This window comes from Pseudopodoces humilis, chromosome 3 (assembly GCF_049639895.1).
Source record: "Pseudopodoces humilis isolate 2021_Gansu_Grassland_sample_001 chromosome 3, ASM4963989v1, whole genome shotgun sequence".
In the NCBI taxonomy this organism is placed as follows: Eukaryota; Metazoa; Chordata; class Aves; order Passeriformes; family Paridae; genus Pseudopodoces; species Pseudopodoces humilis.
The window spans coordinates 113,568,314-113,595,360 of NC_142202.1; the positions used below are offsets into that span (position 1 = coordinate 113,568,314).

General features: G+C 55.3%; 1 protein-coding gene across 1 annotated transcript; it reads left to right on the forward strand.

Annotated features, from left to right (window-relative positions):
• The first annotated feature begins 388 nt into the window (after positions 1-388).
• On the forward strand, positions 389-26,679 carry SELENOI (selenoprotein I). Its single transcript, XM_014261557.2, has 10 exons — positions 389-635; positions 14,817-14,885; positions 15,167-15,275; positions 17,185-17,259; positions 18,004-18,266; positions 20,092-20,200; positions 21,626-21,674; positions 22,062-22,242; positions 23,037-23,219; positions 24,875-26,679. The coding sequence occupies exons 1-10, from the start codon at positions 588-590 to the stop codon at positions 24,989-24,991; spliced, it is 1,203 nt and encodes a 400-aa protein (XP_014117032.1). The 5' UTR covers positions 389-587; the 3' UTR covers positions 24,992-26,679.
• The last annotated feature ends 368 nt before the right edge of the window (positions 26,680-27,047 follow it).

The window sequence follows — 27,047 nt, forward strand, 5'->3', positions numbered from 1 at the left end:
ATCGCTGGCAGTGCCCAAGGGCAGGTTGGACGGGACTTGGAGCACCCTGGGGTAGTGAAAGGTTCTCCCTGGCCATGGCAGGGGGTGGCACTGGATGGTCTTTAGGGTGTCTTGCCACACGGAATCCATGAGGATTTAGGGAGATAAGAATGGTACAGGGATACCTTTGAGCCCTCCAAGAGAGACGGAGAGAGACTTCTTAGCAGAGCTGGAGTGCCGGGACACGGGCAATCGCTGCACGCTGACCCAGGGCAAGGGCTAGACGCGTTTTTCGGCATCTTTTTTTCCCGCTTTTCCCGCTCCCCTCATGCGCGGGGCCCTCCCGGCCGCCAGGCGGCGCCATGGCGGCGGGGCGGGGCGCGGTGACGTCACGGCCACGCCGGGTGGGCCGATGCGGCGGCGGCGGTGGCACCGGGAACAGCGGGAACGGCACCGGGAACAGCGGGAACGGCACCGGGAACAGCGGGAACGGCACCGGGAACAGCGGGAACGGCACCGGGAACAGCGGGAACGGCACCGGGAACAGCGGCACCGAGAGCGCCGGTAGCACTGCGAAGGGCGACAGCGGGAACAGCGGGGGCGGCACCATGGAGTACGTGAGCCCCGAGCAGCTCGCCGGCTTCAGCAAGTACAAGGTAGCGGCGCTGACGGGGGCCGGGCTCGGGGCCTGGCGCCGTGAGGGGGGCGCTGAGGGGCGGCCGCGCCTGGGAGCGGCGGCTGGGGGAGGTTGGGGTGCTTGGAGGAGGGGAGGCTCCTTCGGGGCCTGGGGGCTGGGCTGGGATCTTCGGAGGTGCTGTAGGGAGACCCTACAGGGGTGTGGGGAGGGGATGTGGAGGGAGTGCCGTGGTTTGGAGCGGAGGGAGCGGCCGCAGTGAATGCCGAGATTTAAAGGGAGCGAGGGGGAAGGGTAGGGCGGTCCGAGGTTTGTGAGGGTCTGCAGTGAGATGCGGGGGTTGGGGGTAAGGGGGGTTTGCAGCTATGCGTGGGGGTGTGGGGGACTGCAGTGAGAGCCGAAACCCGGGTTTGGAAGGGGTGGGAGGTGCAGTGAGCGCCAGGGTTGGGTGGGTTTGCAGGGACGCACTGGGGTTTGGGGACGGGCTTTGGGGCTGCAGTGAGACCTGGGATGGGGGAGCTGCAGGGGAGCCTGGGCTTTGGGGACGGGACGTGGCAGGGAAACCTGGGTTTTGGGGCGAGGCTTCAGAGAGACGTTGGGGTTTCAGAGTAGCGGGAGCTCTGCAGTAAGAGCCCGGTTTGGGGGTGGTTGCAGGGAAACGCAGGGTTTGGTGGAATGGGTACAGTGAGACCGAGGTTTTGTGGCAGAGGAATTGCGGTGAGTGGGAGCTGGTGTTAGGGAGGCTGTGGATGTAGCGAGGATGAGTGTGGTGAAGGTGGGACTGTGTGCAGGACAGGACTCTCCTTGCTGCGATGATCAGGGTGTGACAAGGAGCTTCTCCTCCTCCTGGGCTGGGGCCCAGGGAGGCGGTGGTGACCTGTCCCCACACACAGCGAGCTCTGGGGCTGTCCCCACCATGAAGGGATCGCAGAGGGGACTGTGGGTTTCCCGGGAGCAGGGCCGGCCCAGGAACTGCCCCCATGGAGCTCAGGACTGCCACACTCCTGCCCTGTGGCTGCTCCATGCAGTCACAGCCATGGAACCCCTGTCGTTCCCGTCTGCTGGTGCCAAGCTGTGTCTTGTTCAAAGTGCTGGGAACCTTGGAAGGAAGCGCTGGAAGTGCCAGCAGGCTCTGCCATGGCATTTAAATCCCCAGGGGCTGATTTTGGGCCAAAGTAGGGGACATCCTTAACACGGGGCAACACTGGATCCTGTGTTTATGTGGAGAGGAGGATGTTTTCCATATTTGTTTCTTCTCCCACACCAGCAGTGATTTAAAAGGCTTCACCTCACCTTCGTTGCTTTGTTCTTGTTGTGGGACCCATCATGTGGGCCCATGTTCCAGTTGTCCCCCCAGGGTGGCTCGTGGGGTGTCACTTAAGAGTGAGGGACAATCGGGACAAGTCTGTGGCCTTCAGGGAGCAAATCTCCTCCTGGAGCTGTCTGTGGGGGCTGGGGCAGCCAGGGCTTGCTCACACTCCTCTTGCACCCTGGTGAGGTGGAGGGAAATGGACTTGGGAGAGCGACTTGGAACGATGTGTCTGGGTGCATGAGATTCCCTGTGGGAGGCTGGCTGTGTGGGGATTTATCAGGAAAGTATCCGCGTGTTTAGAAAGGCAATGAACGATTGTGGGTTTGTGTGGGTGCTGGAGAAAGGTAATCAAAACATTCAGCTGTGAGCCAGGCCTCCCAAAGGGACTGGTTTGGCTCCTGCAAAGACAATTCTTTTGCTCCAAGAGGGAGGCTGTTGGATGTTCAGCCTGTTTCCTGTTGTGCTGGAGTGATTGTTGCCATCCCTCTCAGCATGTGTGCAGGGACAGGGGGGTCTCCAACTTCAGCCCTTCTGGACTGTGTGGCAGGGACCAAAACTGCTCCCAGTTTTTTTCCTGAAGACACCTCTGACAGAAATGCTGCTGCAGTTAGATCTGGGAGCAGAGCCCTGAAAGGTGTGTGGGGTGAGGGGGAAGGTCCCACGCAGCACAGGAAGCATCAGCCGCTCGCTGTCCCCAGTTAGGCACTGGTGGGATGCTCCCTGGCCTAGCTTTGGGTACACAGGGCTGGAATGTGGGAGCAGGGCTGTGATGGAGCTGTATCCTGAGGACTGGAGGAGCTTTACCTCAGAGCCTGTGGTTTTTCCAAGTCAAGCGACTTTGACAGGAGTGGGTGGGTCCACTTAGTGTTCCAAGAGCACCGTCTGTGCCCCGCTCGTGTCTCTACCCTGCTGCCTTCCTTGTTTCCTTCATGTCTTGTTTCCTAGGGGAGCTTTGTTCTTGGCTATTTTAGCCTTGGGAAAGTGGCTGATTGAGCAGAAATCTCGGCAGTGATTCCACGTATTCCAGCCTTGATTCAGGCATCAAGGCTTGGCGTGCTCTGCCCTTTGCATCTTCCAAAGCTGGGTTACCTTGTCAGACTCAAAAATGGGGCTGGAAGGGACCTTAGGGCTCATCCAGTGCCACCCCATGCCACGGACAGGGACACCTTCCACTATCCCAGGTGTCTGCAAGTCCCATCCAGCCTGGACTGGAACAGTTCCTGGGATGGGACAGCCGCAGCTGCTCTGGGCAATCTGTGCCAGGGCCTGGCTGTGCCTCAGCCTTTGAGCTGTGCCTGGCAGAAGCTCTCTGGCCACACACCATCGATTTGGAGGAGAGCAAGTGGATTTGGGGGGATGTGGAGGAGACAATGTGCCCCAGGGAAGGAGCCTGTCCTTGGAGAAGAGCTGGTGTTCTGTAGCTGACAGAGCAGGAGCAGAGGAGCTTCATGCAGGATGATCCAGAGCCTTCTCCAGCCGTGGCTGGGTCACTCCTGCCACGGAGCCAGGAGTCCAGATGGTTTCAGTTTGCAGCGTGCACGTTCCTGCTGGCTGGGGGTGAGGCAGGAGTGTGCTCCTGCTGTCCCAGCCAGGGGCAGATAGGGAAGGGTCCTCTGGCAGCTCTTGACACTGAGAAGCTCCTGAGCCTGAGGAAAGAGTGCAGCACAACGTGTAGTGGGTGTCAGGGTTTCATGGTGCTGGAGATGTTTTCCTGGGGGTGCTGTGCCAGCAGCTGGACAGGAGCCCAGGTGTGCCCAGGTGGGCAAGAGGCCACTGGCCCTGGGCTGTGCCAGCTCTGGGGTGGCAGCAGGGCCAGGGCAGTGCCCGTCCCCTGTGCTGGCACTGCTGGGGCACCTCCAGTGCTGGGGACAGCTCTGGGCCCCTCCTGCCAGGAGAGCCCTGGAGGGGCTGGAGCGTGTCCAGGGCAGGGAACGGAGCTGGGAAGGGGCTGGAGCCCCAGGAGAGGCTGAGGGAGCTGGGAAAGGGGCTCAGCCTGGAGAAAAGGAGGCTCCCAGGGGGACCTTGTGGCTCTGCACAAGTCCCTGCCAGGAGGGGACAGCCAGGAGGGCTCGGGCTCTGCTCCCAGGGAACAGGGACAGGACAAGGGGAAATGGCCTCAGGCTGGGCCAGGGCAGGCTCAGCTTGGACAGCAGCAGGAATTTCTGCCTGGAAAGGGAGCTCAGGCCTTGGCAGGGGCTGCCCAGGGAGGTGGAGATGTCCAGGGGAGGCCTGGATGTGGCACTCGGAGCTCTGGGCTGGGGACAAGGTGGGGATCTGTCACAGGTTGGATTGGATGGTCTGGGAGGGATTTTCCAACCTCACTGATCCCAGGATTCTGTGCCTGTAGCGCTCCTGCAGCAGTGAATTCTTTGGGAATAGGAAATATCCCTGTGGAGACAGGCTAAGCGAATCTGGGAAGGGAGGAACCAAATCCATGCTTTGCAGGTGATGTGTCCCAGCCCTGCATGGCAGGTGCTGAGGCTTCCCCTGAGGCCAGACAAATGCCAGGTGTGACTTATCAGCCTGGAGCAGGTGAAGGCTGATCCTTGTAGGCTGGAGGTCTGGATATCCAAACTGCAGTGCTGATTTTGAGGCCACTCAGCAGGACTTGTGTCCACATCGCAAGGGAAAAGTGATCAAGGCACCCTGCTCTGGCTGGGTGTTGAATGTCCTCTGCCAAACCCCAGCACTGTTACTGTCAGGTGTGGGATGTCCTCTGCCAGGAAAACTGCAGCCAGGCACTGCTATTTCTGAGTGGAAACTTGCACTTGGATGCCAGTGGTCAGGTGCTTAATAAATGTCTGCAGATGGCCTTGTGGCCAGCTTCTGGGCAACCTCCTGTGAATTTGTGGGAGAGGGGGAAATGGGGCCCTTGGGAGTGTTCACTGAGGTGTCTGTTCTGCTTTGCTTCCTCTGCTGGAGAGGGACTTTGGACATGGGTCTGGAGGGCCTTGTCTGAGCTGATTGTGATTCTGTGTTGTCCTGCTCTACCCCGAAGGATCCTGTCCCCTTCTGGTGTCCCTGCTGATGATTGTTCCCGGGGCTGTGATCCGTGTGGCTCTTTGATCCCAGGAGTTGGGAAGGTGCTTGAGTGACAAGTGTTGTGCAGGAGGTTCTGGCTGCATGTGAGTGTCTGCTGCCCTGGTTTCCTCCTGGTGTGAGCTGGCTGGAAGCACAAGTACAAGGCTCTGTCATGATGCCACATGGGCCTCAGGCATTCCTGGGATCTTATCCTCAGGGATCTTGGTCTGGGGCAAATTCCAGCGAAGGGAGAAGTGGGAATGCCACTCCTTACCTGAGGCACAGGAGGAATGGAGAGGGAAGGTGATGACACGTGTCATGTTTGAATCCAAAGGTGGACCAGGCTGGTGGCTCACCCCAGAAGCTTCTGGAACCAGTGTGACTTCAGCAAGAGGAAACTCAAATGAGGCTTTGGAAGGACCTTTTGTAGCAAAACTGCTGCTCCAAAAACCCTCAAACCCTTCCATTCTGTGCCCTTGTGTCTGAGCAGGAGCTGGTGGTGGCCTTAAGGGACCTAAAGGTGCCCTTTGAAATGCTGTTTATTAGAGCTGACACTCGAAGGAGGGAAGAATATGGATACTACATCCATTTGGATGGTGGGAATTCCAGGTGGGGGAGCAGCAAATGGGCCTGTGATCCATGTGATTGGGAGGCCTCATCTGTAGAAAATCTGGATCCTTCCCACCTTTGATTATTCAAATTCTTAAAGGGTTTTCTTACAGGAAAACAACTCTATTCCTCATTTCCAGTGTTAGATGGAAAGGACGTTCACAGGAGAGCTCGGAGACCTGGGGCACTGGATGCACCCAAGGGTCAGGCTTCAGGGATTTCCATTAATTGTGGAAAGCATTTTCCTTCTGGATGCTCTCTTCCCATTTTGTGCACCCTTCTCCCAGGTGGGAACCCAGCTGCTGGTCCCATCTGTGCCCTGAAGAAGAGGGTCCTGTGCCCCTCAACCAGAACCCCCATTGCCTCCAGCCTTGGAGTGCCACGGGGAGCTGGGCTGCACATGCTGCACCGCAGGAAGCAGACGGCTGGAAGCTGTTCCTGGCAGGATTCTTTAGGCTGCTCTGCAAACAGGAGCCCTGAAGAGATCTCTGCAGGGTGTTCAGAAACACCGATGGCAGCTCAGACCGATGGAACAACAACTCTGGGAGCAAGGGAAGCAGGGAGGGAAACGTTTTGCTGCTGGTCTGTGGCTGTGAGGCTCAAGGCCACAGTGATTAAAGGCCAGTGCCTCCCCCCAGCCTGGCAGCTTGGCTTCTCCGTAGCAGGAAGGGTGAGAAGGAGGGAAAGCCTTTGAGCCCAGCTCTGGAATCACTTAACTCCTTCCCCAAGGGCTCTTTTAATTGCTGTGAGACATCCGGGTGTGTGTCTGCCTTCAAACACATGCAGCTTTTCAAGGTGCTGCCTGGCACCTGCTGAGCACCTCCTAGACTCTGTGATTCCCAAAACAGAGGTTTTTTTTCTTCTTTCTTCTCCTTTTCTCTGGTTGAATTCAGGGGTTTTAATCACTGCCCAGCTTAGCATGTCCCTTGCAGCTCTCGTGGTCTGAAAAGTGCTGTGGCTGGAGGAGACAGCAGCAGTGCTCATGGATTAACTGGGAGCGACTCAGCTCACGAGCCTTGGCTGAGCTTTTCCCCTGTGCTAAGCGATGAGATGAGGGGAAGGGATTTATGCTGCTTTCTAGAGACACTTCTGACGTGCTGGAGGGTTTTGATGAGTGAGGAGCTGGTGCTACTCCTGGGACTTGGTCTGGCTGTGTTTGTATCTCTTCATCCAGAACAACCCTGAAACTGCTGCTGAAGTGCTGCTGGTTTCTGAGCAGCGGCCTTTGCTCTACAGGGTGTCAAAGGTCTTGAGCCATGTTTTAGTGGGGGATTCCCAAACTCACTTGTTTTAGCCACACAGTGATGGGGATGAAGCTCTTTGTGGTCAGGACCTACTGCAGCTTCAGTCTCCAGTGGCTCCTGCAGGGTTTCCAGGAGGAATTTCAACCTCTGTGGGTTTTTGTATGAGACAATGACTCACACAGGGACAGGGAGCTTGTGGCTGTATTGGCTGCCACACCTCCCCTGGACACTTCCAGGGATGGAACAGCCACAGCTGCTCTGGGCACCCTGTGCCAGGGCCTCACCATCCTCACAGGGAACAATTCCTGCCCAATGTCCCATCTATCCCTGTTATCTGCCCTGGAAAGCCATTCCACCTTGCCTGTCCCTCCAGTCCTTGTCCCCAGTCCCTCTCCAGCTCTCCTGGAGCCCCTTTGGGCCCTGCAAGGGGCTCTGAGCTCTCCCTGGATCCTTCTCCAGGTGAGCACCCCCAGCTCTCCCAGCCTGGCTCCATGGCAGAGGGGCTCCAGCCCAGGAGCAGCTCCAGGGCCTCCTCTGGGCTCTCTCCAGCAGCTCCAGGTCCTTGTGCTGTTGGGATCCCCAGGGCTGGGGTCTCACCTGAGCACAGGGGCAGAATCCCCCCTCCCTGCTGCCGACGCTGGGGATCAGCCCAGGACTGAGGGTTTTCAGGTGTCAGAACACACAGCCAGGTCCTGTCCTTCTTCCTGGGTTTTCCTTGTCCTGTCCTACAGCAGGAGCCCTCTGGGCTCTTGTCTTGCGCTGCAGGTGAAGAACACAACTCCTGCTGTGCCCATCTGCCTGCTGCATACATCCTGCATCCTCAGGCCCACCTGGAGCAGGAGGTTGCTGTTCCCAGCTGGTGGCTGGGGACATCTGCTAAAAGCAGGTGCCATTCTCATGGATGTGAGCACAGTGGAACAGCAGGAAGCTGCATTCCCAGTCCCAGCTGTCAGTGTGGGCACAGAGGTGCCATGATGAGCAGCCACAGGCCTGTGGAGGGGAAATAGTAGTTGAAGTGGTGAGAGTGCTAAGCCTGCTGGTGCCTTTGGCTGTGTGGCTTTTCCATGTGCTGGAAAAACCTCTCTCCTTGGCATGCAAAGCAGAGCTGGGTCCCAGCTTGTGGCTTGAGTGTTGCAAGGTGTGCAGAGCCATCACTTAAACAGAGCGTGGGCTGCTTGTCAGCCCATCCTGAGGCTCTTTAATTGCACTGAAAGTTTGCTGCAATGTTTATTGGTGTCTGTTGAGTCTTGGGTACAGGGAATTCCATCAGAAAAGTTACTCATTGCTAATGAACAGTAAGTCTTTGGCTGTCCAGAGGGATTGGAAGAGAACTGGGAGTGCCTTGTGGAAATTCAAGTATCACTTCCCGTGTCTGGCTCCAAAAGTGGCCATGTTACAAGGGTTTGTGTCAGTGACCTGACTCGCTCTGCCTCACATCTTGCATAAAGCTGGATGTCAAGTGTGAGTTTTTTCCTGTTAATTGTGAATTTCTTCTTTGTGAAGAGGTGGGATGAGAGAGAGGCAAAAATGTGCTTTGGAAGAGAAGGTTTTATTTGTGCCCTTCACAAAGGCTCTGTTGAAACTTGGGGGTAGCATTGCTCCTCCTTCCCTGCAGTGCCTTGCTTTACCCGAAATCATCTCCTGATGTGTGTGGGCTTGTGGCTTCCTTGAGTGGAAAAGTTCAACTTGATTTCTTTTTCTAGGGATTGTAAGAAATTCTCTTTCCTTCCACTGACTTGTGCATTATCACAAAATCCCAGACTGGTTTGGTTGGGAAGTGACTTAAAGATCATTTAATTCCAACCCCCTGCCAGGGGGGTTAATCCCCTCCCACTGTCCCAGGCTGCTCCCAGCCCCAGTGTCCAGCCTGGCCTTGGGCACTGCCAGGGATCCAGGGGCAGCCCCAGCTGCTCTGGGCACCCTGTGCCAGGGCCTGCCCACCCTCAAAGGGAATAATCCCTTCCTAAAGTCTAATCTAAACCCACCCTCCTTCACCTTAAGGCCATTCCCCCTGTCCTGTTCTCATGGTTGGTGGGTTGGGATCGAATCCAGTTCTCCAGAGGGGCTGAGGTCTTGCCAGTTTGATCTCCTGGTGGCTCATGGCCTCCGTGAGGTGCATCCCAACCTGGAGGTGCCAGAGCAGCTCACTGACCCTGCAGGAAGTAGATTTGGGATCTGCCCTTGGGGACAGCACAGGGATGTGGAAATTTGGGGGTGGTGAGAGACTGCTGCCTTCTCTGCTATTACTGCCTTGCTCTCCTGGTCCCTCCTGTTCTCCTTGGGCACACAGAGCTGGTCTGATCTGCCTCTCAAGCATATCTCCCCTATTTTTTGAAGACCAAACCAGCTCTGGCAACATAGGAAATTCTTCTGGCTGTCCCAGTGTTATTTTAACAAGCTTCCTGTTCCTGCATTTTTGACTCTGCCTTTTTCCCCCCTCCCCCAGTGACTGCTCTGATCCCTCGATCAGCCAGAGGTTCATTGCTGACTGATCCTCTCCTAACTCTGCATCCCTGAGGGTTCATCATTCCCAGCCCTGGGCTCACCATCCATGCACCCCTGTGCAGCTGATCACCTTGCACTGAGGTGACCCATATTCATGGATGTTTGATGCTTCCAAACAGGGAGAGCTCCTGGATGCAGCTGGAATTGGCTGGCTGCTTGCCAAAGCCTGCCATCAACATCAAGTGTTGCTCCACATTATGTATCCATGGGGAAATGACTTCCCTTGCACCAACACATCAGTGGGATGGGGTCAGGACTTGGCACCACGGTGGTGGGGCCAACTCCCCCCTCCCCAGGGTGATTCCAGTGCCAGGACAGAGCCACAGCCTGCTGAGTGGCTGCTGTGCCGGAGAGAGAGGCTGCACTGGATTCTGCCCTGGGAGGGTGGGCAGGCCCTGGCACACAGTGCCCAGAGAAGCTGTGGCTGTTCCATCCCTGGAAGTGTTCCAGGCCAGGCTGGACATGGGGGCTTGGAGTGACCTGGGATAGTGGGAGGGTGTCCCTGCCCATGGCTGGATGAGCTTTAAGGTCCATTCAATCCAAAGCAATCTGGAATTCCGTGAACCTCCCAGTTGGTATCTGAGAACCAAGGCTGTGAATTTCAGTGTGTGTTGGCAGGGCAAGAATGTGGTTTTCCCAATGAATTAGCACATGCTGCAGGGATTGGGGAGCAGGAGGGAGGCTTCTGCTCTGTGTGGCATTCACTCATGTTCCTTGTTGAGGAGTGGGGCTCTGGCCTTGCTGGGACCCTGCAGATGTTCAGTCCTCTGCCTCTCCTGCCAGGAGAGCCCTGGAGGGGCTGGAGCGTGTCCAGGGCAGGGAACGGAGCTGGGAAGGGGCTGGAGCCCCAGGAGAGGCTGAGGGAGCTGGGAAAGGGGCTCAGCCTGGAGAAAAGGAGGCTCCGGGGGGACCTTGTGGCTCTGCACAAGTCCCTGCCAGGAGGGGACAGCCAGGAGGGCTCGGGCTCTGCTCCCAGGGAACAGGGACAGGACAAGGGGAAATGGCCTCAGGCTGGGCCAGGGCAGGCTCAGGCTGGATATTGGGAATCATTCCTGCATGGAAAGGGCTCTCCAGCCCTGGCACAGCTGCCCAGGGCAGTGCTGAAGTCCCCATCCCTAGAGGGATTTTGAAGCCCTGTGGGTTTGGCACTTGGGGACTTGGGACAGTGGTGGCCTTGGTGGTGCCAGAGGATGGTTGGACTCGATGCTTGAAGAGGACTTTTCCAACCTCAGTGATTCTTTGACTTTATGCTGTGTTTTGGAGCATCCTTCATTGCTGGATGTCTAAAACCTGCACAGTGAAACCCAGGTAGGAGGAGGGACACGCTGCAGCTGGAACACACAGCCAGGACATCCACATCCTTCCTGCAGCTTCCTGGTGGGAGCCAAAGCCATGGGCTCACGTGGTGGGTGCAGCTGTCTGCTGCCAACATGCTGCGTTCTGGTGCCAGCTGAGAAGTGACCTTGGGAAAGACAAATAGGGCTTGAGTTAATCAGTGCCATTACAGGGCGAGGTGACTCCTCACACACCGGCTGAGGGTGGGCATAGGGCAAACGTGCCTTGTTTTTCCTGGCACAGCTCTGCTCACTTCCGTTTGCTGGGATTGGTTGAGTTTTCTGCCTCCTGGTTTATCTTGAGCCTGTGGGAAGAAGGTTCTTAGCCTTGTGCCCTCTTCATATTTAAGGAGATTTGTAGGGAGCAGCCTCGAGGACTTGCTGGAGCTGCTCTGCTGAGTTCCCTCATTTTGCCTGGAGCACCTGTGAGCAAGATGGGATGTGCAAATCCATCTTTGTTTGCTGTCCTGAGCACAGGTGCCACCAGTGCTGTGCTGTCCCAGCCCACCTGGGTGTCACACCCCAACACCACCAGGACCAGACAGTGGTGATGATGTGAATCACACCAGGCACGTGGTGGCATTTTTGGCATGTCCTCTGCAGGGCCAGGAGCTGGCCTTGATGACCCATGTGGGTCCCTCCCAGCTCAGGATACTCCAGGATTCTATGGCAGTGCTTGGTCTGCTGCTGGCTCCAGGTAACCAGATCACTTCAAAGCAGAATTGTGTTTTTTCTGGGACAGGAAGACCATTAGTGGAATCTGGACTATAAATCTGTGTTTTTTTCCTCTTTGGACACATAATTGGATCTCCCAGAGGCATCCTGGTTGCACGATTAATGTTGGGTTGAAGCCGTACAAGCCATTTATGTCTGTAAATCCCATAACAACGCCAGCCAGCTCATCTGTGATGGCACCACAGCCACTGGGCCTGTCCCCAGCTCCTGGGGTGCCTGTGGCTCCCTGGAGCCATCCTGGCATTGACAGGAGGCTCCTTTGTGGTGCCAGTGATAGAAGATTGTGGCTGCTGGTTTTGTTCTTTCCCTGAGGAGTTCTGACCCCAATCCTGGGCTGGATTGGCCCCTCCCTGCAGCCGTGAGGAGAAGCTATGACTTTGAACACAGAGCTATTTTAGAGCACCCTTTTCAAATGCCTGGCTGCTGTGGGAAGGAGACTCTGGGATGGATGAAATTCCTTCTGGACATTTCTCCTTTTCCTTTAACCTTCTTTCCCTGAAAAACGGGCAGAAATCCAGAGGCTGGTAGGAGTCATTGGTCGTGATAGAAAAACAACTTTTAGAGGGATGTCAGTCACTAGACCAGTGTGTGGAGATCCAAAATGCAGAAAGTGACACTGATTTCCAGTGAGGATGAGGTGAGGGAATGATGGAGCCAGTGCCAGGCTGAAATGCTGCTGGGTTTGAGGCTTCACAAGTGAGGAGGTGGAAGGGACAACTTTAGTAATGTTTGTAAGGAAGACCCCAAAAAGAAAAAGCAGCTGGAGGAGGCTGAGCATGGCCAAGATGCTCTTGGGATTTGTCCCTGAAGATGCCTGGCAACTCATTGGTATTCTGCGAGCGGCTGTCCTGGGCAGGCAGCCGTGTCCTGGCTGTCCAGAGCGCTGTCCCCAAGGGTGGCAGCCAGCCTGGCACCAGAGCCAGCCCTGGTTGTGTCCCTGTGCCCCAGGGTGTCCCCAGAGTGGGCACAGCGGGGATGGCCTTGCTCAGCACACAAAGAAGTGCCCTGGCTGGGGCCTGGCAGGAGCTGGGGGGCACAGGAAGGGTCTCAAACTGTGGGAGAGCATCCAAAGGGGCACACACATAGGGAAGGGTCTGGAGGGACCACACAGGGAGCAGCTCAGGGCACTTGGCTTGTTCAGCTGGAGAAGAGACTGAGAGGAGAGCTCATGGATGTCAGCAAGTTCCTCCTGAGGGGGAGTTCCGATCTCTGATGGGGACAGGACCCAAGGAAACCACTGGAGCTGTGCCAGGGAGGCTTAGGGTGGATCTCAGGGAAAGGTTCTTCCCTGCCCAGGCTCCCCAGAGAATGGGCACGGCCCCAAAGCTGTCAGAGCTTCAGGAACCTTTGGACACTCTGGGATGCCCAGGGTGGGATTGCTGGGGGTCTGTACAGGGCCAGCAGTTGGACTCCATGATTCCACGGTCCCTTCCAACCCAGGATATTCCATAATTCCATGGTTGTATCAGCAAACCTCTGCAGAGCAGCTGCCCTTTATCCAAGAAATGGCTCTTCCCAGCTCTTTAAGTTCTGCAAGCAGAGCAGGAATATGTGTGGCCATGGGGAAAAGCTGTCTATTGAGTATTATCCCCAGTCCTTGCACAGAGAGGGGAAAGCTTCCCGAGCCATGAGCCTGGTGAAACTTCCCTCAGGTACCTTCCAAGCATGGGCACAGAGGCTCCGGAGCGCTTTCCCTGCCTTGCTTCAAGCCTTGCATCTGTTTTCTTGTTCCAGGCTGTTTTAGGGATAATGAGATTAAATCAGTCTCTCCTCCTCCTCTAACTGGTGCTTCAAATCCTATTATCTTGTTAAGCATTTGGAATTCTGTCCCCCAAAATTGCATTAAGCTGAGATGGAAATTCCTTGCGGCTTAGAGTCACCTCCGTACGGGGTTTGTTGCTTCTTGTTCTGCAGCTCCTGTGGCTTTGCTGGTGTGGGCATGCAACTTCTGGGGCTGATTCCCTGGGAGATGGACTGGCCCTGCACAGGGAGGGCAGGGAAGGACTGGGAGGGGGTACAGAAATCCTTGCCAGGGATGGGATTCACTCAGGTGGGAACAAATGCCGTGAGATGGGACCCCAGCAAGACCTGGTGCCCCTTCTTGGTCCTGTGCCCCGTCTTGAGGGGGTGGTGCTTTGCCCTTTCCCACCACTTGTCACTTCCAGGGAAAAAACCTGGAATTTGGTACCTGTTGGAATGAGTCCAGAGGAGGCCCTGGAGCTGCTCCAGGGCTGGAGCCCCTCTGCCATGGAGCCAGGCTGGGAGAGCTGGGGGTGCTCCCCTGGAGAAGGATCCAGGGAGAGCTCAGAGCCCCTTGCAGGGCCCAAAGGGGCTCCAGGAGAGCTGGGGAGGGACTGGGGACAAGGGCTGGAGGGCCAGGAGCCAGGGAATGGCTGCCAGTGCCAGAGGGCAGGGCTGGATGGGATTTGGGGCAGGAATTGTTCCCTGGCAGGGTGGGCAGGCCCTGGCACAGGGTGCCCAGAGCAGCTGGGGCTGCCCCTGGATCCCTGGCAGTGCCCAAGGCCAGGCTGGACATTGGGGCTGGGAGCAGCCTGGGACAGTGGGAGGTGTCCTTGCCCCTGGCAGGGGTGGCACTGGAGTTTCTGGAAGGTCCCTTCCCAACCAAACCAGTCTGGGATTCTGTGGTTGGGACTGGACTCGGGCAGATGCCTGTGCTGGAGCTGGGGATGAGCAGCAGGTTCTGCCCAGCCCAGCACTGAGCATGTGAGCCCAGGAGTTTGGTAGCCTATGGAATTTTTCTTGGGATTCTTATTCAAGTGTTCCTGGGAGAAGAGGATTTCAGTCAGGGTAATCTGTATTTGGAAGGAGCTGTGAGAGCAGGTAACAGCTCTCAAGAGCCAAATGATGTCAGTTTTGAACTTTCTAGCTGGAAGTTGTTTCATGCCTTGTCTATATCTTTGATTTTTATTTCTATTTTTATTTCCCCCACCACAAACGCACCCTGAGCACCTCAAAAATAAAAGCGATGGGATGAGGGGTAGGAGCTCTCCCTCCCCATTCCCTGAGCTGCCTGTGGTGAAATCTCAGCTCCTCAGTGGAGAGGGCCCTCTGAGACCCATCCTGCTCAAGGGGTTCCCAGTTCCACTGCTGGAGGCGGGGGTGGAGACTGGGACCAGCAAGAGAACAACACAGCACAGCAGGTGACAGATGGCACTGTTGGAGGGCAGGACCCACAGCATTTCTCCTCACCCAGGTGGGGCAGAGCAGTTGGAAGCAGTTGAAAGGATCAGCATCTTGCTCCTTGCCTGCATCCACTTGGAGAGCTGGAGTTGGCATTTCCAAAATGGTGGAGGATTGGTGGGGGCTACAGCAGGAGTCCCGTGGGGGTTCCACACAGGATGGGGCTCAGAAGGTGCCAGATCTCTGGCTTTTCCTGCGAGTTGCTGGAGCCCTAACTGTTGGGTTTTGTTTCCCTTTCCCAGTACAGCGCCGTGGACAGCAACCCCCTGTCCCTGTATGTCATGCATCCCTTCTGGAATGCCATCGTGAAGGTGAGTCCCCATCACAGCCCAGATCACCTCTGTAACACCATCAGCTGCTTCTTTTGTGGTGCCACTAATGAGTGAGGGGCTGCCTGCAGCCTGCCCCGAATCCCTGAATGCCTGCATCCCAGCCCAGCGCTTCCTGCTGCCCCGGGCTGCTCCAGGTGCTCCTGGCAGTACTGTCTAACCCTGAGCAGTGCAGCCGAGCGGTGCAGCCGTGGCTGGAGCAGCGCCTCCTCCTTAGTCCATGTTTTAATGAGTTCATCTGTTCTTTTGCTGCTTTCCCATAGATCTTCCCTACCTGGCTGGCCCCAAATTTGATAACGTTTTCTGGCTTCCTGCTGCTTGTCTTCAACTTCTTCCTCATGGCATACTTCGACCCTGACTTTTATGCTTCTGGTAAGGCTGCATGTTCCTGGTCAGATGGGAAATCTGTCACCTCCTCTGTTGGGAATTCCAGTGCTTGCTGGGGAGGCCTGTGGGTCTGGGCCTTCCCAAAGGGACTGGGACAGAGGAGGGGATTGAACTTGCTGGGTTTTGTGATAAGGACTTGTCTGGGTGTGACATGTTCCCTCTGGCTGCCAGGGAAAGGTGCTCCTGGCTGGGAGAGGGAGGAGGAAACAGCTGGAATCTTGGGTTGGAATTGGCTCTGCCTGCAGAGCAAACAACCCAGTGCCCTCGTTTAAAGATCTAACAGGAAATCAAGGAAGAGCCTTGTTTTTCACATCCCAGCTCATTCCCCTCTTGGCAGAACCACCACCACATCAGACTAACAAGGCCAAATCCTCTTTCTGAGCTTCACCACTTAGAGCTTTAAACTTTCTAACAGTCCCCATGTTCATCTGTCTGTGAATCCAGTGGTTCTGTCCCTTTGCACATGGAGGAGTACCCAGAGAAAGGATTAATGCAGTGTGATAATTCTCAGGAGCTGCTTCTCCATGCTTTTCTCTCCCTTAGACCCTGCCAGGTTTGGTTTAGGTTGCTCAGGAGAGTTTGTGTAGTTCTTCTAAACTGGACCCATCATCAAAGCAGGGTTACACGGCAGAAATCCTGTTTTCTTGGGATTGCCTTTATTGGTAAACAAGTCAAGGCTGTTGAAGGCTCAGGTGGCATCCCATGGCTGTTGGCCAGGCTTTGGGCTGTTACGGTCCATGAGCCACGAGAAGAAAAGCTGCCAGTAGCTCAAGGTGAAAGCCCCCAGGATGTCAGACATCCAGAATCATGGAATCCCAGAATGGTCTGAGTTGAAGAGACCTTAAAGCCCATCCAGTTCCACCCCCTGCCAGGGACAGGGACACCTTCTGCTGTCCCAGGCTGCTTCAAGCCCCAGTGTCCCATCTAACCCTGCCTTCTGGCAGTGGGAAGCCATTCCCCCTTGTCCTGTCCCACCCTCTCCAGCTCTCCTGGAGGCCCTTTAGGCCCTGGAAGGGGCTCAGAGAGCTCCCTGGAGCCTTCTCTTCTCCAGGCTGGACATCCCTGACTCTGCCAGCTTCTCAAAAATTGGCTTTGGAAGGATGGAGAAGCTCATGGCTTGGGACCCTTTCACATCCATGTTTTGCATGTCCTGCTTGGACAGAGAACTTTTCCTGGTGCTGCTGAGGTCTCCAAAATTTTGTGCCTTCCCTCCTCCTTGGATGGCTTTGCACATGTGATACCCTTCTTCCCTTTGCTGCTGGAAAGGCCCCATCCTGCTGCCCTGAGGAAACAGGAGGTGGCATTTCACGGGCTCATTGTTCCCCCAGGAGACCTCCCTGTGCCCTCCTGCTTGCCAAGGATCCATGCCTCTTCCTGCCCTTCTCCAGTGTCCCTTTGGGATCCCTGATTGCAGCCAGCTCGGCTGGCTCGCTGCCCGAGCGGTGCAGAGGAGGTGGAGGTGCCATTAGGGAAGAGCTCGGTTTCCATTGGCAGGATGGGACTGGAGACTGGGCGGGGAATCCTGGCATGTTCCTGCGGGGGCAGGCAGTTGCCACATCAAAGAGGCTCCACTTGATGCTCTGTGAGCCAGTGACTGAGGAGTGTCCTTTGCACACGCTGCCACAGCCTGCAGTGGCACTACAGACCTGGCCCCAGTTCTCAGATCCCATGATTTTGGAGAGCTGGGAAAAAAGGACAAATACATCCTGGAAGGCAAAGTCCTCACTGACCTGGTTTCATGAGCTGTTGTGGGGCAGCTCTGCCATCACACCCTGCATAGCTCACATCCCAGATTCACTGTTTGAGTCCTCGTGGCTGTGCCTCTTGGGCCAAAACAAACCCTCTGGAAGCACATCCTGAGCTGTCCTGACACAGGTCTGTCTGATCCCTGCAGCTCCTGATCACCAGCACGTTCCAAACGGCGTGTGGATCGTGGTGGGGCTCCTCAACTTCATGGCCTACACATTAGGTAAGAGTTTTCAGGGTCACCCACTGGTGCTGTGGTTGTGTTGTCCCCTCTCTGAGCCCACGGGAAGTGTTACATTCTGTGCTCTTGCCAAGAGCAGTTTCTGGGAGCTGCTTTGCAATGTGGAGACAAGGAAGTTATCCCAGAGCATCTGATGGGAAAAAAGGATACTGGAACTGGCTTTGAGATGAGCTGTGAAACTCTTTCTTGGGTGTGCTTTAAATAATCAAAGAATCCCAGAATGGTTTGGGTTGGAAGGGACCTGCAAAATCCTCTAGTTCTACCCCCTGCCACGGGCAGGGGCACCTTCCACTATCCCAGGTTGCTCGAAGCCCCAGTGTCCAACCTGGCCTTGGACACTTCCAGGGATCCAGGGGCAGCCACAGCTTCTCTGTGCCAGGGCCTGCCCACACTCACAGCCAGGAATTCCTTCCCAATATTCCACCCAAATTTCCCCTTTTCCAGTTTGGAGCCATTCCTGCTGTCCCTCCATCCCTTGTCCCCAGTCACTCTCCAGCTCTCTTGGACCTCCTTTAGGCACAGGAAGAGGCTGCTTTAAGGAATATAAAGGAAATACAAGGAAATAAATATCTCATCAGACTGTTGCATTTTTCAGCCTCCCATGGAGCAGGGGGTGGGGAGCCCATTCCTTGACTGAGGATGGAGGTGGGGAAAGCTGCTGTTCCCTGGCCCATTGCTTGGTGTGGAATGTCCAGGAAAGCTCCATGTTTCTTTCCCTTTTCCCAGACGGTGTTGATGGGAAGCAGGCACGCCGGACCAACTCCAGCACCCCCCTAGGAGAGCTCTTTGACCACGGCCTGGACAGCTGGGCCTGCGTCTACTTTGTGGTCACCGTGTACTCCACCTTTGGCCGAGGTTCCACTGGCGTCAGTGTCTTCGTCCTCTACCTCCTGCTGTGGGTGGTCTTGTTTTCCTTCATCCTCTCCCACTGGGAGAAGTATAACACAGGGATTCTCTTCCTGCCCTGGGGATATGACGTCAGCCAGGTGGTAAGTACACACCCTGAGAACCTGCTGCCCACTGAGGGCTGTTCTGCTGTGGATCCAGAGCCTTGTAAATCGTGGAATCAATCCGTGGAGATGGGCTCTCCATGACAAACAAGGCTTGAAGGATGGACATTGCCTTGGCTCTCCTCTCCCTGGTTCCTTTGCCCACCAGGATTGTTGCTTTATGTAGTTCCCTACATGGTGCCAGGGTGGGTAAATTGAAGCCTGGAAGTTTGGGATGCCTTTTGACACTCCCAGGATCTGGGTCAAAAATTCAGCAGTGGTAATTGCCTTGTTAATTGCTGTTCCTGGAGCAAAGATTCCTAGGGAGGTGCCCCTCCAGACCATGGTCTGTGGGTAGTGGGTGTTGAGACTGGTGGCCCTTTGGGGTGTTGGTGTGTCCATCCCTCCTTAAGGAATTCTCTGCAGGAAGCTCTTCCTGAAGAGAACTGGGACCTGAGGATGAGGCAGCTCACCTGGATTGCTGGCAGTGCCTTCCTCCAGCCCAGGTTGCTCCAAGCTTTGTCCTGCCTGGCCTCAGACACTTTCAAGGATGGGGGAGCCACAGCTTCTCTGGGCAACCACCCTCATTGTCAAAAACCTTCTTTGTTATAACTCTTACCTTATGTCCATTTATTTATCTTCTGGCTTGTCAGATGCTGGATGGGAAATGCAGTGAGTTGGGATGAGAGTTCAATTAATGCAGCTGTATTAATTGGAATAGTCCTCTCTCCTCTCTCTCAGGAGACCAGAGCTGGTCCCTGTCTATACTCTGATCCTTTCTCCCGAAATGTTGCTTAACCCAGGTCTTTGAGCTGCCTGCTGGAGAAAGGCAGGGGTGGGGGGCAGAGCAGCGTGTTCCACCCAGCTTCAGGGGACTATTAAAGCTGAAATAGCCCTGGTGAGCCTCTCCCTGTAATCCAGCAGCAGATGGATAAGGAAGAGTCCCTGGGTGACCCCTTCAGGGTCACTGCAACTTGTGTAAAACCTGTGCTTTGGTCACCTCAAGGGTTCAAGGCTGTGCCAGGGCATCTCTCCTGCAGCTCCTGGTCATATCCTTCTCATGGAATCACTGAGGTTGGAAAAGCCGTCTGAGACCATCGAATCTGGCCATGTCCTCAGCACTGCCAAGGCCCCCACTGGCCCAAGTCCCCAAGTGCCACTTTTCACGTGGTTTTTATATTCCTTCAGAGATGAGACTCCAGCAGCTCCCTGGGCAGCCCCTGCCAAGGCCTGAGCTCCCTTTCCAGGCAGAAATTCCTGCTGCTGTCCAAGCTGAGCCTGCCCTGGCCCAGCCTGAGGCCATTTCCCCTTGTCCTGTCCCTGTTCCCTGGGAGCAGAGCCCGAGCCCTCCTGGCTGTCCCCTCCTGGCAGGGACTTGTGCAGAGCCACAAGGTCCCCCCGGAGCCTCCTTTTCTCCAGGCTGAGCCCCTTTCCCAGCTCCCTCAGCCTCTCCTGGGGCTCCAGCCCCTTCCCAGCTCCGTTCCCTGCCCTGGACACGCTCCAGCCCCTCCAGGGCTCTCCTGGCAGGAGGGGCCCAGAGCTGCCCCCAGCACTGGAGGTGCCCCAGCAGTGCCAGCACAGGGGACAGGTACTTCCCAATGCAATCCCTGCTGAGCAGCTCACCCTTCCTACACCTGGTAACGTGGGATATTTGTGGATTTGTTTTATTTTTCTCCTTCCTGCTGGTGGATAGGACTGAACATATCATAGCTTAGAGCTGCCTTTCCCCGGAGCTGCCTGGCACACACAAGGTGCTGCCAGCCCAGGTGCTGCCAGACTTGCCCATCACATTTCTCACCCCTGCTTGTCCTGTGCTTTCTTTCAGACCATTTCAATTGTCTACATAGTGACAGCCTTTGTGGGAGTTGAGGCCTGGTATGCACCTTTCCTGTTTAATTTCTTATATAGAGACCTATTCACTGCAATGATTATTGGTAAGAAACTCCATGTTGAAGCCTGTCTTTTAAACTGCACCTTTTTCCCAAACCCCCTGCTAATGACCTGCTAACACTGCTCTGTTTGCTGCCCCGGGCTGTTGTTGAAGTGACTAATTGAGGGTGTTCTCACAGCCTGAAAACCTTTCCCAGGATTTCAAAACAGGGTTGTCTCCTGCAGTTATTTTGGAGAACTTAACTCCCGCTCTGCCTGGGCTGACTTCACTCCAGAGCAGCTTAGTTTGTCTTCAGTGAGAGCCCGGGGGTAAAACCAGTGTGATAAACCCAGAGTTTCCAGGGGATAAAGCCCAGTGTGCAGGGGGTGGTGGGACCTGGCTCTCCGTGGAGCCTCCCCAGCCTTGGGCTGGTTTGAGGGGGTCAGGACACTTTTGTTTTGCTGCTCTGGGGCTCCCTCTCACCCCAGATCCCAAACACGGTGTGGGAGGGAGGTTGCAGCCATGGAGGGGTGGGAGCTCTGCTGTTTGGGGATCCTGCCCTCCATCCACCCACCTGAACATTGCATCATCATCATCCTCGTCTTAATAAAATTGAAATAAAGGCCCAGCCTCGCTCTCCTGTGGTCAGTTGCAATAAGCCACTGTGAAGGGTAGAGCTGAGCTGATGTTGTTCAGTGCTTTTCCTAATTCACAAGTTCTGCTCAGTTTATTTTCTGTGTCCCTTCAGGTGTTCTTTGTAATTGCTCAATTTGGAGTTAATTGGTGTGTTAAATCTAGTTCTTGCACTTTTATCGGGTAGATGTTCCCAGCTTTCCTTTGACAGCTGTGTGACTTAACATGAATAATGAACGTGCTTTTCCTGTATGAGAAACTGAGCCAAATTCCCACACGGGGGAGAGGAGCAGGAATATTTCCAGCTCTGTTCACACACCTTCTGCTGGATAAACAGGGAAGGAGTTGTCCTGGGATATCATGGATAGTGCTGATGGTTCTGACTGAGGTCAGGATTTTTCAGTTGTTTGGGTGCTTTGTATCATTTATCCAGTTAAATGACGACTTTTTGGCAGTGTGGCCACTGGAAATGTTTGCACACAGCCAGAGAAACAGCAAATTGCCTTTACTGTGAAAGCTCTTGTGCCCAGCTGTGTTATTTGAGGAGTGTGCACTCTCATTAGAGTTGTATTATAATTAAGCTTTGTCACTGTTTAAAGCACGAACCTAGCTCCTTAGTGCAGCCCTTTCAAATGGAAATGTCTTCAGCTTACAGCAGACCTCGACTTTTAATTACAGCTCTTGGGCCAGACTTGGGAGCAGCTACTTCCAAACGTGCTGAGCTATTCCTGGGGCACCCTCGGAGCTGTTTTTGGTGCAGGGAACTTGAAGCAGAGCCCAGCCACAGCCTCCTATTTGGGGTGCATGGGGCAGCCCCTGTGCCCTGGGGCACTAACGCGGCACTTTTCTCTTCCAGCCTGTGCCCTCACTGTGACCCTGCCCATGAGCCTGTACAACTTCTACAAGTGAGTTTGTAGAATCCCAGGAGTGTTGGGGTGGGAAGGGACCTGAAAGCCCATCCAGTGCCAACCCTGCTGTGGGCGGGGACACTTCCTTTATCCCAGGTCACTCCAAGCCTTGTCCAGCCTGGCCTTGGGCACTGCCAGGGATCCAGGGACAGCCCCAGCTGCTCTGGGCACCCTGTGCCAGGGCCTGCCCACCCTGCCAGGGAACAATTCCTGCCCAAAATCTCATCCAGTCCTGCCCCTCTGGCAGTAGAAACTCATTCCCCCTTGTCCTGTCCCTCCAGTCCCTCTTCAGCTCTCCTGGAGCCCCTTCAGGTACTTACTGCAGGCCACACCAGGGATTTCTCAGTGATTCCATGTATTTTCATTTCATTGCTTGTTTTTCAGGGCCTATAAAAATAACACCTTGAAGCACCACTCTGTGTACGAAATCCTGCTGCCCCTCGTGTCCCCAGTGTTGCTGTTCCTGCTCTGCACCACCTGGATCTTCCTGTCCCCTACTGACATCCTGGAGGTCCAGCCCAGACTCTTCTATTTCATGGTTGGAACAGCCTTCGCCAACATCTCTGTAAGAGCTTCTGCTTTATGCTTGAGGAACTGGAGAATTGGTTAAATTGAGTTTTCACATGTGCTGTGAGGAACAAAGCTCTGATGGGAAGGGAGTTCCTGCCTCCTTTTGGGGATAAACTTAAAATGGGAGGACTAAATTTTTGGTCAAAATTTAATTTAGCTGCCTAGTGGTAGAATCATGGGATTGTTAAGGTTGGAAAAGCATTCTGAGACGACCGAATCCAGCTGTCCCCCAGCCCTGCCAAGGTCATCCCTGCTCAGTGTCCCCAAGTGCCACATCCACAGGGCTTTGAAATCCCTCCAAGGATGTGAGTTCATCACCTTGGGCAGCCCCTGCCAAGGCCTTTCCAGGGAGAAATTCCTGCTGCTGTCCAAGCTGAGCCTGCCCTGGCCCAGCCTGAGGCCATTTCCCCTTGTCCTGTCCCTGTTCCCTGGGAGCAGAGCCCGAGCCCTCCTGGCTGTCCCCTCCTGGCAGGGACTTGTGCAGAGCCACAAGGTCCCCCCGGAGCCTCCTTTTCTCCAGGCTGAGCCCCTTTCCCAGCTCCCTCAGCCTCTCCTGGGGCTCCAGCCCCTTCCCAGCTCCGTTCCCTGCCCTGGACACGCTCCAGCCCCTCCAGGGCTCTCCTGGCAGGAGGGGCCCAGAGCTGTCCCCAGCACTGGAGGTGCCCCAGCAGTGCCAGCACAGGGACAGAGTGACAGATCACATGAGTGACCATCCCTTCTGCTCTGGGGACAACCAGCTGTGACTCCTGGAGCCCACACCAGGCTCAGGCTCTGTCCCTGTTCCCTCAGTGCCAGCTGATCGTGTGCCAGATGAGCAGTACGCGGTGCCAGCCCCTCAACTGGATGCTGCTCCCCATTGCAGCCGTGCTGCTCCTGGTGCTGTCCGGGCTGGCTCCCGGCAGCGAAACGCTCCTGCTGTACCTGCTGACCACCTTCCTCACCCTGGCACACATCCACTACGGAGTGGTCGTGGTAGGTGACAGCTCCTGGCCTGGAGTGCTGCTGCTTGGGGCAGGGAATGCTCCACGTAAAACTGGGAATATCGCTGGGAATGGTTCTGTGAGCCTATGGAATGTGGGCTGGCTTGGGAGGGTTGCTCGGGATTGAAAGGAACTTGCACAGGATGTGACGGGCTGTCCTTCCCCTGGGGTGTGTTGGCTGAGTTGGAAACCAAGCACAAAATCCTGGAATGGTTTGGGGTTGTGAGGGACCTGAAACCCCTCCAGTGTCACCCCTGCCATGGCAGGGACACCTCCCACTGTCCCAGTGTCCAGCCTGGCCTTGGGCACTGCCAGGGATCCAGGGGCAGCCCCAGCTGCTCTGGGCACCCTGTGCCAGGGCCTGCCCACCCTGCCAGGGAACAATTCCTGCCCCAAATCCCATCCAGCCCTGCCCTCTAGCACTGGCAGCCATTCCCTGGCTCCTGGCCCTCCAGGCCTTGTCCAAAATCCTTCTCTCCACTCTCCTGGAGCCGTTTCAGCTCCTGGAAGGGGCTCTGAGATCTGCCACCGAGGTCTCCAAGCTGCTGGGAGAGCCAGGCTGGAGTGGGGGTTTTCCTGCTGGGTAAAGTGGGAACACAGCAGCTCCAGGGCCTCCCCTCCTGCAAGGGCTGTGCACAGATCCAGGGATTGGTTTCTTCCTCATGCCCTGCCTGGCTCCCTGAGTTTTGATTAACAGGAGAACAAACTTGGAGAAGCCCAGGGTTCCCCTGGGAATGCCCTGGAAGCTGCTGAGGAAGGAGGACAGGGGACCACATGTCCCAGCTGAAGTGGGGACACCCTCCCTGGGGAGCCCCGGTTCTACCCCAGATCCTATGGAACCAAGTCCCAGCTGTAATTACAGCCAAGGAGTAACAGCCAGGTTGCCTTGTCTTTACAATTAGTCTAATGAGGCTTCTGTGAAAGAAGGATTTGAATTACTAAGAAGCTTAAATAAATTTGGTCTTGGAATCACCGCTGGAGATGGGGCTGAGCAGGTGGTGTAATCCTCCTGGCCATCCCCTCCTGGGAGATTCCCTATGCTCTGCTCCTCTCTGCTCCCTCTTTCCCTCCCTCTGGCTTTCCAAGGGCCCATCTGTGCCAGCCCCTCTTCCAGGAGGAAAGTCACTTTGAGCTGAAGAGCCTTTAAAGGCTTTGGGATTGAGGCCTAATCCCAAACTGCTGTGAATTTGGGAAGAATGATTAGGAATAAAGCCTCTGCCCTGACTGTGTCAAGCTCAGCGTCCTTTTGCAGGAAGTAAATTATCCAGCTCCCACTCTGAATGGATTCAGGAGTATTTTATATCGATAGCTGAGATGATCAAATTAATTTAATCAGAATAATAAAGGAGGAGAGTAAAATCCTGCAGGTCTGGACTGAGCATTCCCAACTCCTGCCCCTGCAGAGGACGAGAATGGAGGGTGAGCCCACTCCCAGAGAGACCAGGCTGTTGTTTGGGAAGGTTGGGAAGGGAGCAGGGCTGCTCCCTGTGGAGCCAGTGCCTGGGGATGGGGCTGTGGGGAGAGTGGGTGGCAGGAACTTGGTGGGAACAGCTCTGGGGCTCTGCCTGCTCTGCTGCTCTTGCCTGGGAGCTGGGATAACCCCTTGGGATCCAGGATAAACCAATCCTATGTCTGTCTCATCCCCAGGTGAGCCAGCTGAGCAGGCACTTCAACATCCGGCCCTTCTCCCTACGGAAGCCCACTCCGGACTGACTGGGAGCAGAGGAGGAGAAAATCGGCCTGCGGGCTGCAGAAGGACTGTAAATACCTGCTGCAAATACCTGTAAATACTTCAGCCATCACCACAGATCCAAACTATCCTCTGGACAGGGCCAAGGACACGCGGGATCCGCTGCAGCCAGGGCGGGGCTGGGCCGGGGCGGCTCCTGCTGCTCTTCCATCCCTGCAAGCTTCTGGTTTTGGGTGGAGCTGGAGGAGGAGGAGCCTTTCAGGTCGCTGCTACTGTACCTTAGACCAGCTGAATGTTCCCAGAGAAGCCTCTGACTCCGGCCCTTGCTCAGGGAAAGCTGCTTGGGGATGCAAATGCTTTACCTGAGCAAAGCACCTTGGCCTGACACCAAAATCAACACAGCTGATTCCTCCAAGGGCAGAGGGACATCCTGGTGGTCGGGGTGGCTCCTGACTGTCCCCAGTGCTGCTGTCTGGACAGCCCCTGTGCTGGGCTGGTACTTGGGGAGCAGATGGTGACAGTTCTCCCACATTCTGTCCTGCCTTCCTGCTTTTGGGCAAACACTTGCTAGCGCCTCTGTTGTCTTTTTTTTTTTTTTTTTCTTTAAGGGCAGGGGGAAAAAGAGAAGACACTCAAAACTTGTAGTTCAGTCCTCCCTGGCTGGGCTTGGAAAATCAGGGCTCAGTTCCCCATGGGAATGTGGTACATTGTGTGGTAGCTGGGACCACATCTCAACGTGTTCCTGTGTGTCCATGTGTGTTCCCAGTCTGGGAATGGGGTCTGGGCTGTGGAAGGTGGCTGAGAATAGAGCCAAGCTCTCCCCATTCCTACCAGCATGGATTTGCTGTTGTAGGTTGGCTCCGTGGCTCCTTTCCTGCTGCCTGAGCCCCTTTTCCAGGAACAGCCTGGCCCTTCCCAACTGCAATTCCACTGCTGGGAGAAGCAGCTGAAGCCCCATGTTGGTCGTGTGTGCACCTGCAGGATGCTCCCAGGGGTGGGAACCTTTCCAGATCTCCCTCTCTCTGTCCCCAGCACCCGCGTGTCTCATCCAGGCATCTCTTCCGTTTACTGTCCACTTGTCAAAGATGTGTTTGCATTGATTTCATTTTTTAATTTGTTTTTATAATTGAGTTGGAGTGGGGTGGTGAAGACTGAATGCTGATTTTCTTTCCTGCTGGCTTGATTCAGTGAAGACCTGTGCTTGAATGAAGAGTGTAGCTTAAAGCCAGGCTCTGGAAAGGCTGCATCCGGAAGCGAACAAGCACAGCCCGATCGTGCAGGTGGAACTCCCATGGGAACAAACTCTTTCAGACACTGATTGTTGTGCAACATGGGGCATCACAGCTTGGTCAGAGCGATCTCCTTCTGCAGGGAAAGCCTCATCCTGCCGTGGGAAACCTTCAACGTGTAACTGCTATTTAATGCTTTTTCTTTTGGAAATTTGGATCACTGTCATGCCGGCGACGAGACTGGAAACCCCGAGGTTGAGCTCGTGAGCTTGTGGGTTGCTTGGGCAGCTCATGGTCAGCCCCTGGTCAGCCCCTGGTCACGGTACAGCCTGTGAGGAGCAAACTGGGCCCTTCCCAGGGCTGCCATCCGTCGTGGGAGGCTCTGGATCTCTGTGTGCTCACGTGTCCGTATGGCTGCGGCGGGGCTGGGAGAGGGGGCCGATGGTTTTTGGAGTTTATTTAATAAAGTGGCTTCCTCCAATCCATTTTACTGATGTTGTACAGCAAAAAAAAAAACCTCCATGGACAAATGACTTGGGCTGCACCCGAGTTTTTGACTCCTGCTATTTCATGAAATTGAATTATGGAGATAAATTTTAAGTCCTGTTTGCACAGGAATTAGAGGGAATTTTCAACTGGGACACAGCTTCCTGTGAGACTTGTTCAGATAGCAGAGCTGGGCTGGCAACACTGAAAAATGTGGATGTTGGATGATTCTCTGTCTAGTTTTGTGTTTGCCCAACCAAGGAAGAACTGAGCTGTTCCCTCAGGCTTCCAGCTGAACTCTGGGCTCCCAAACCTGGCACTTGTCTTGTTCTGTCTCTTCCCATGGGCCCCTGAGGGCTGGGATGCTGCTGAGGCTGGGTGAGGTTGTCTGAGCTTAAGTCTCAGTGTGTAGAAA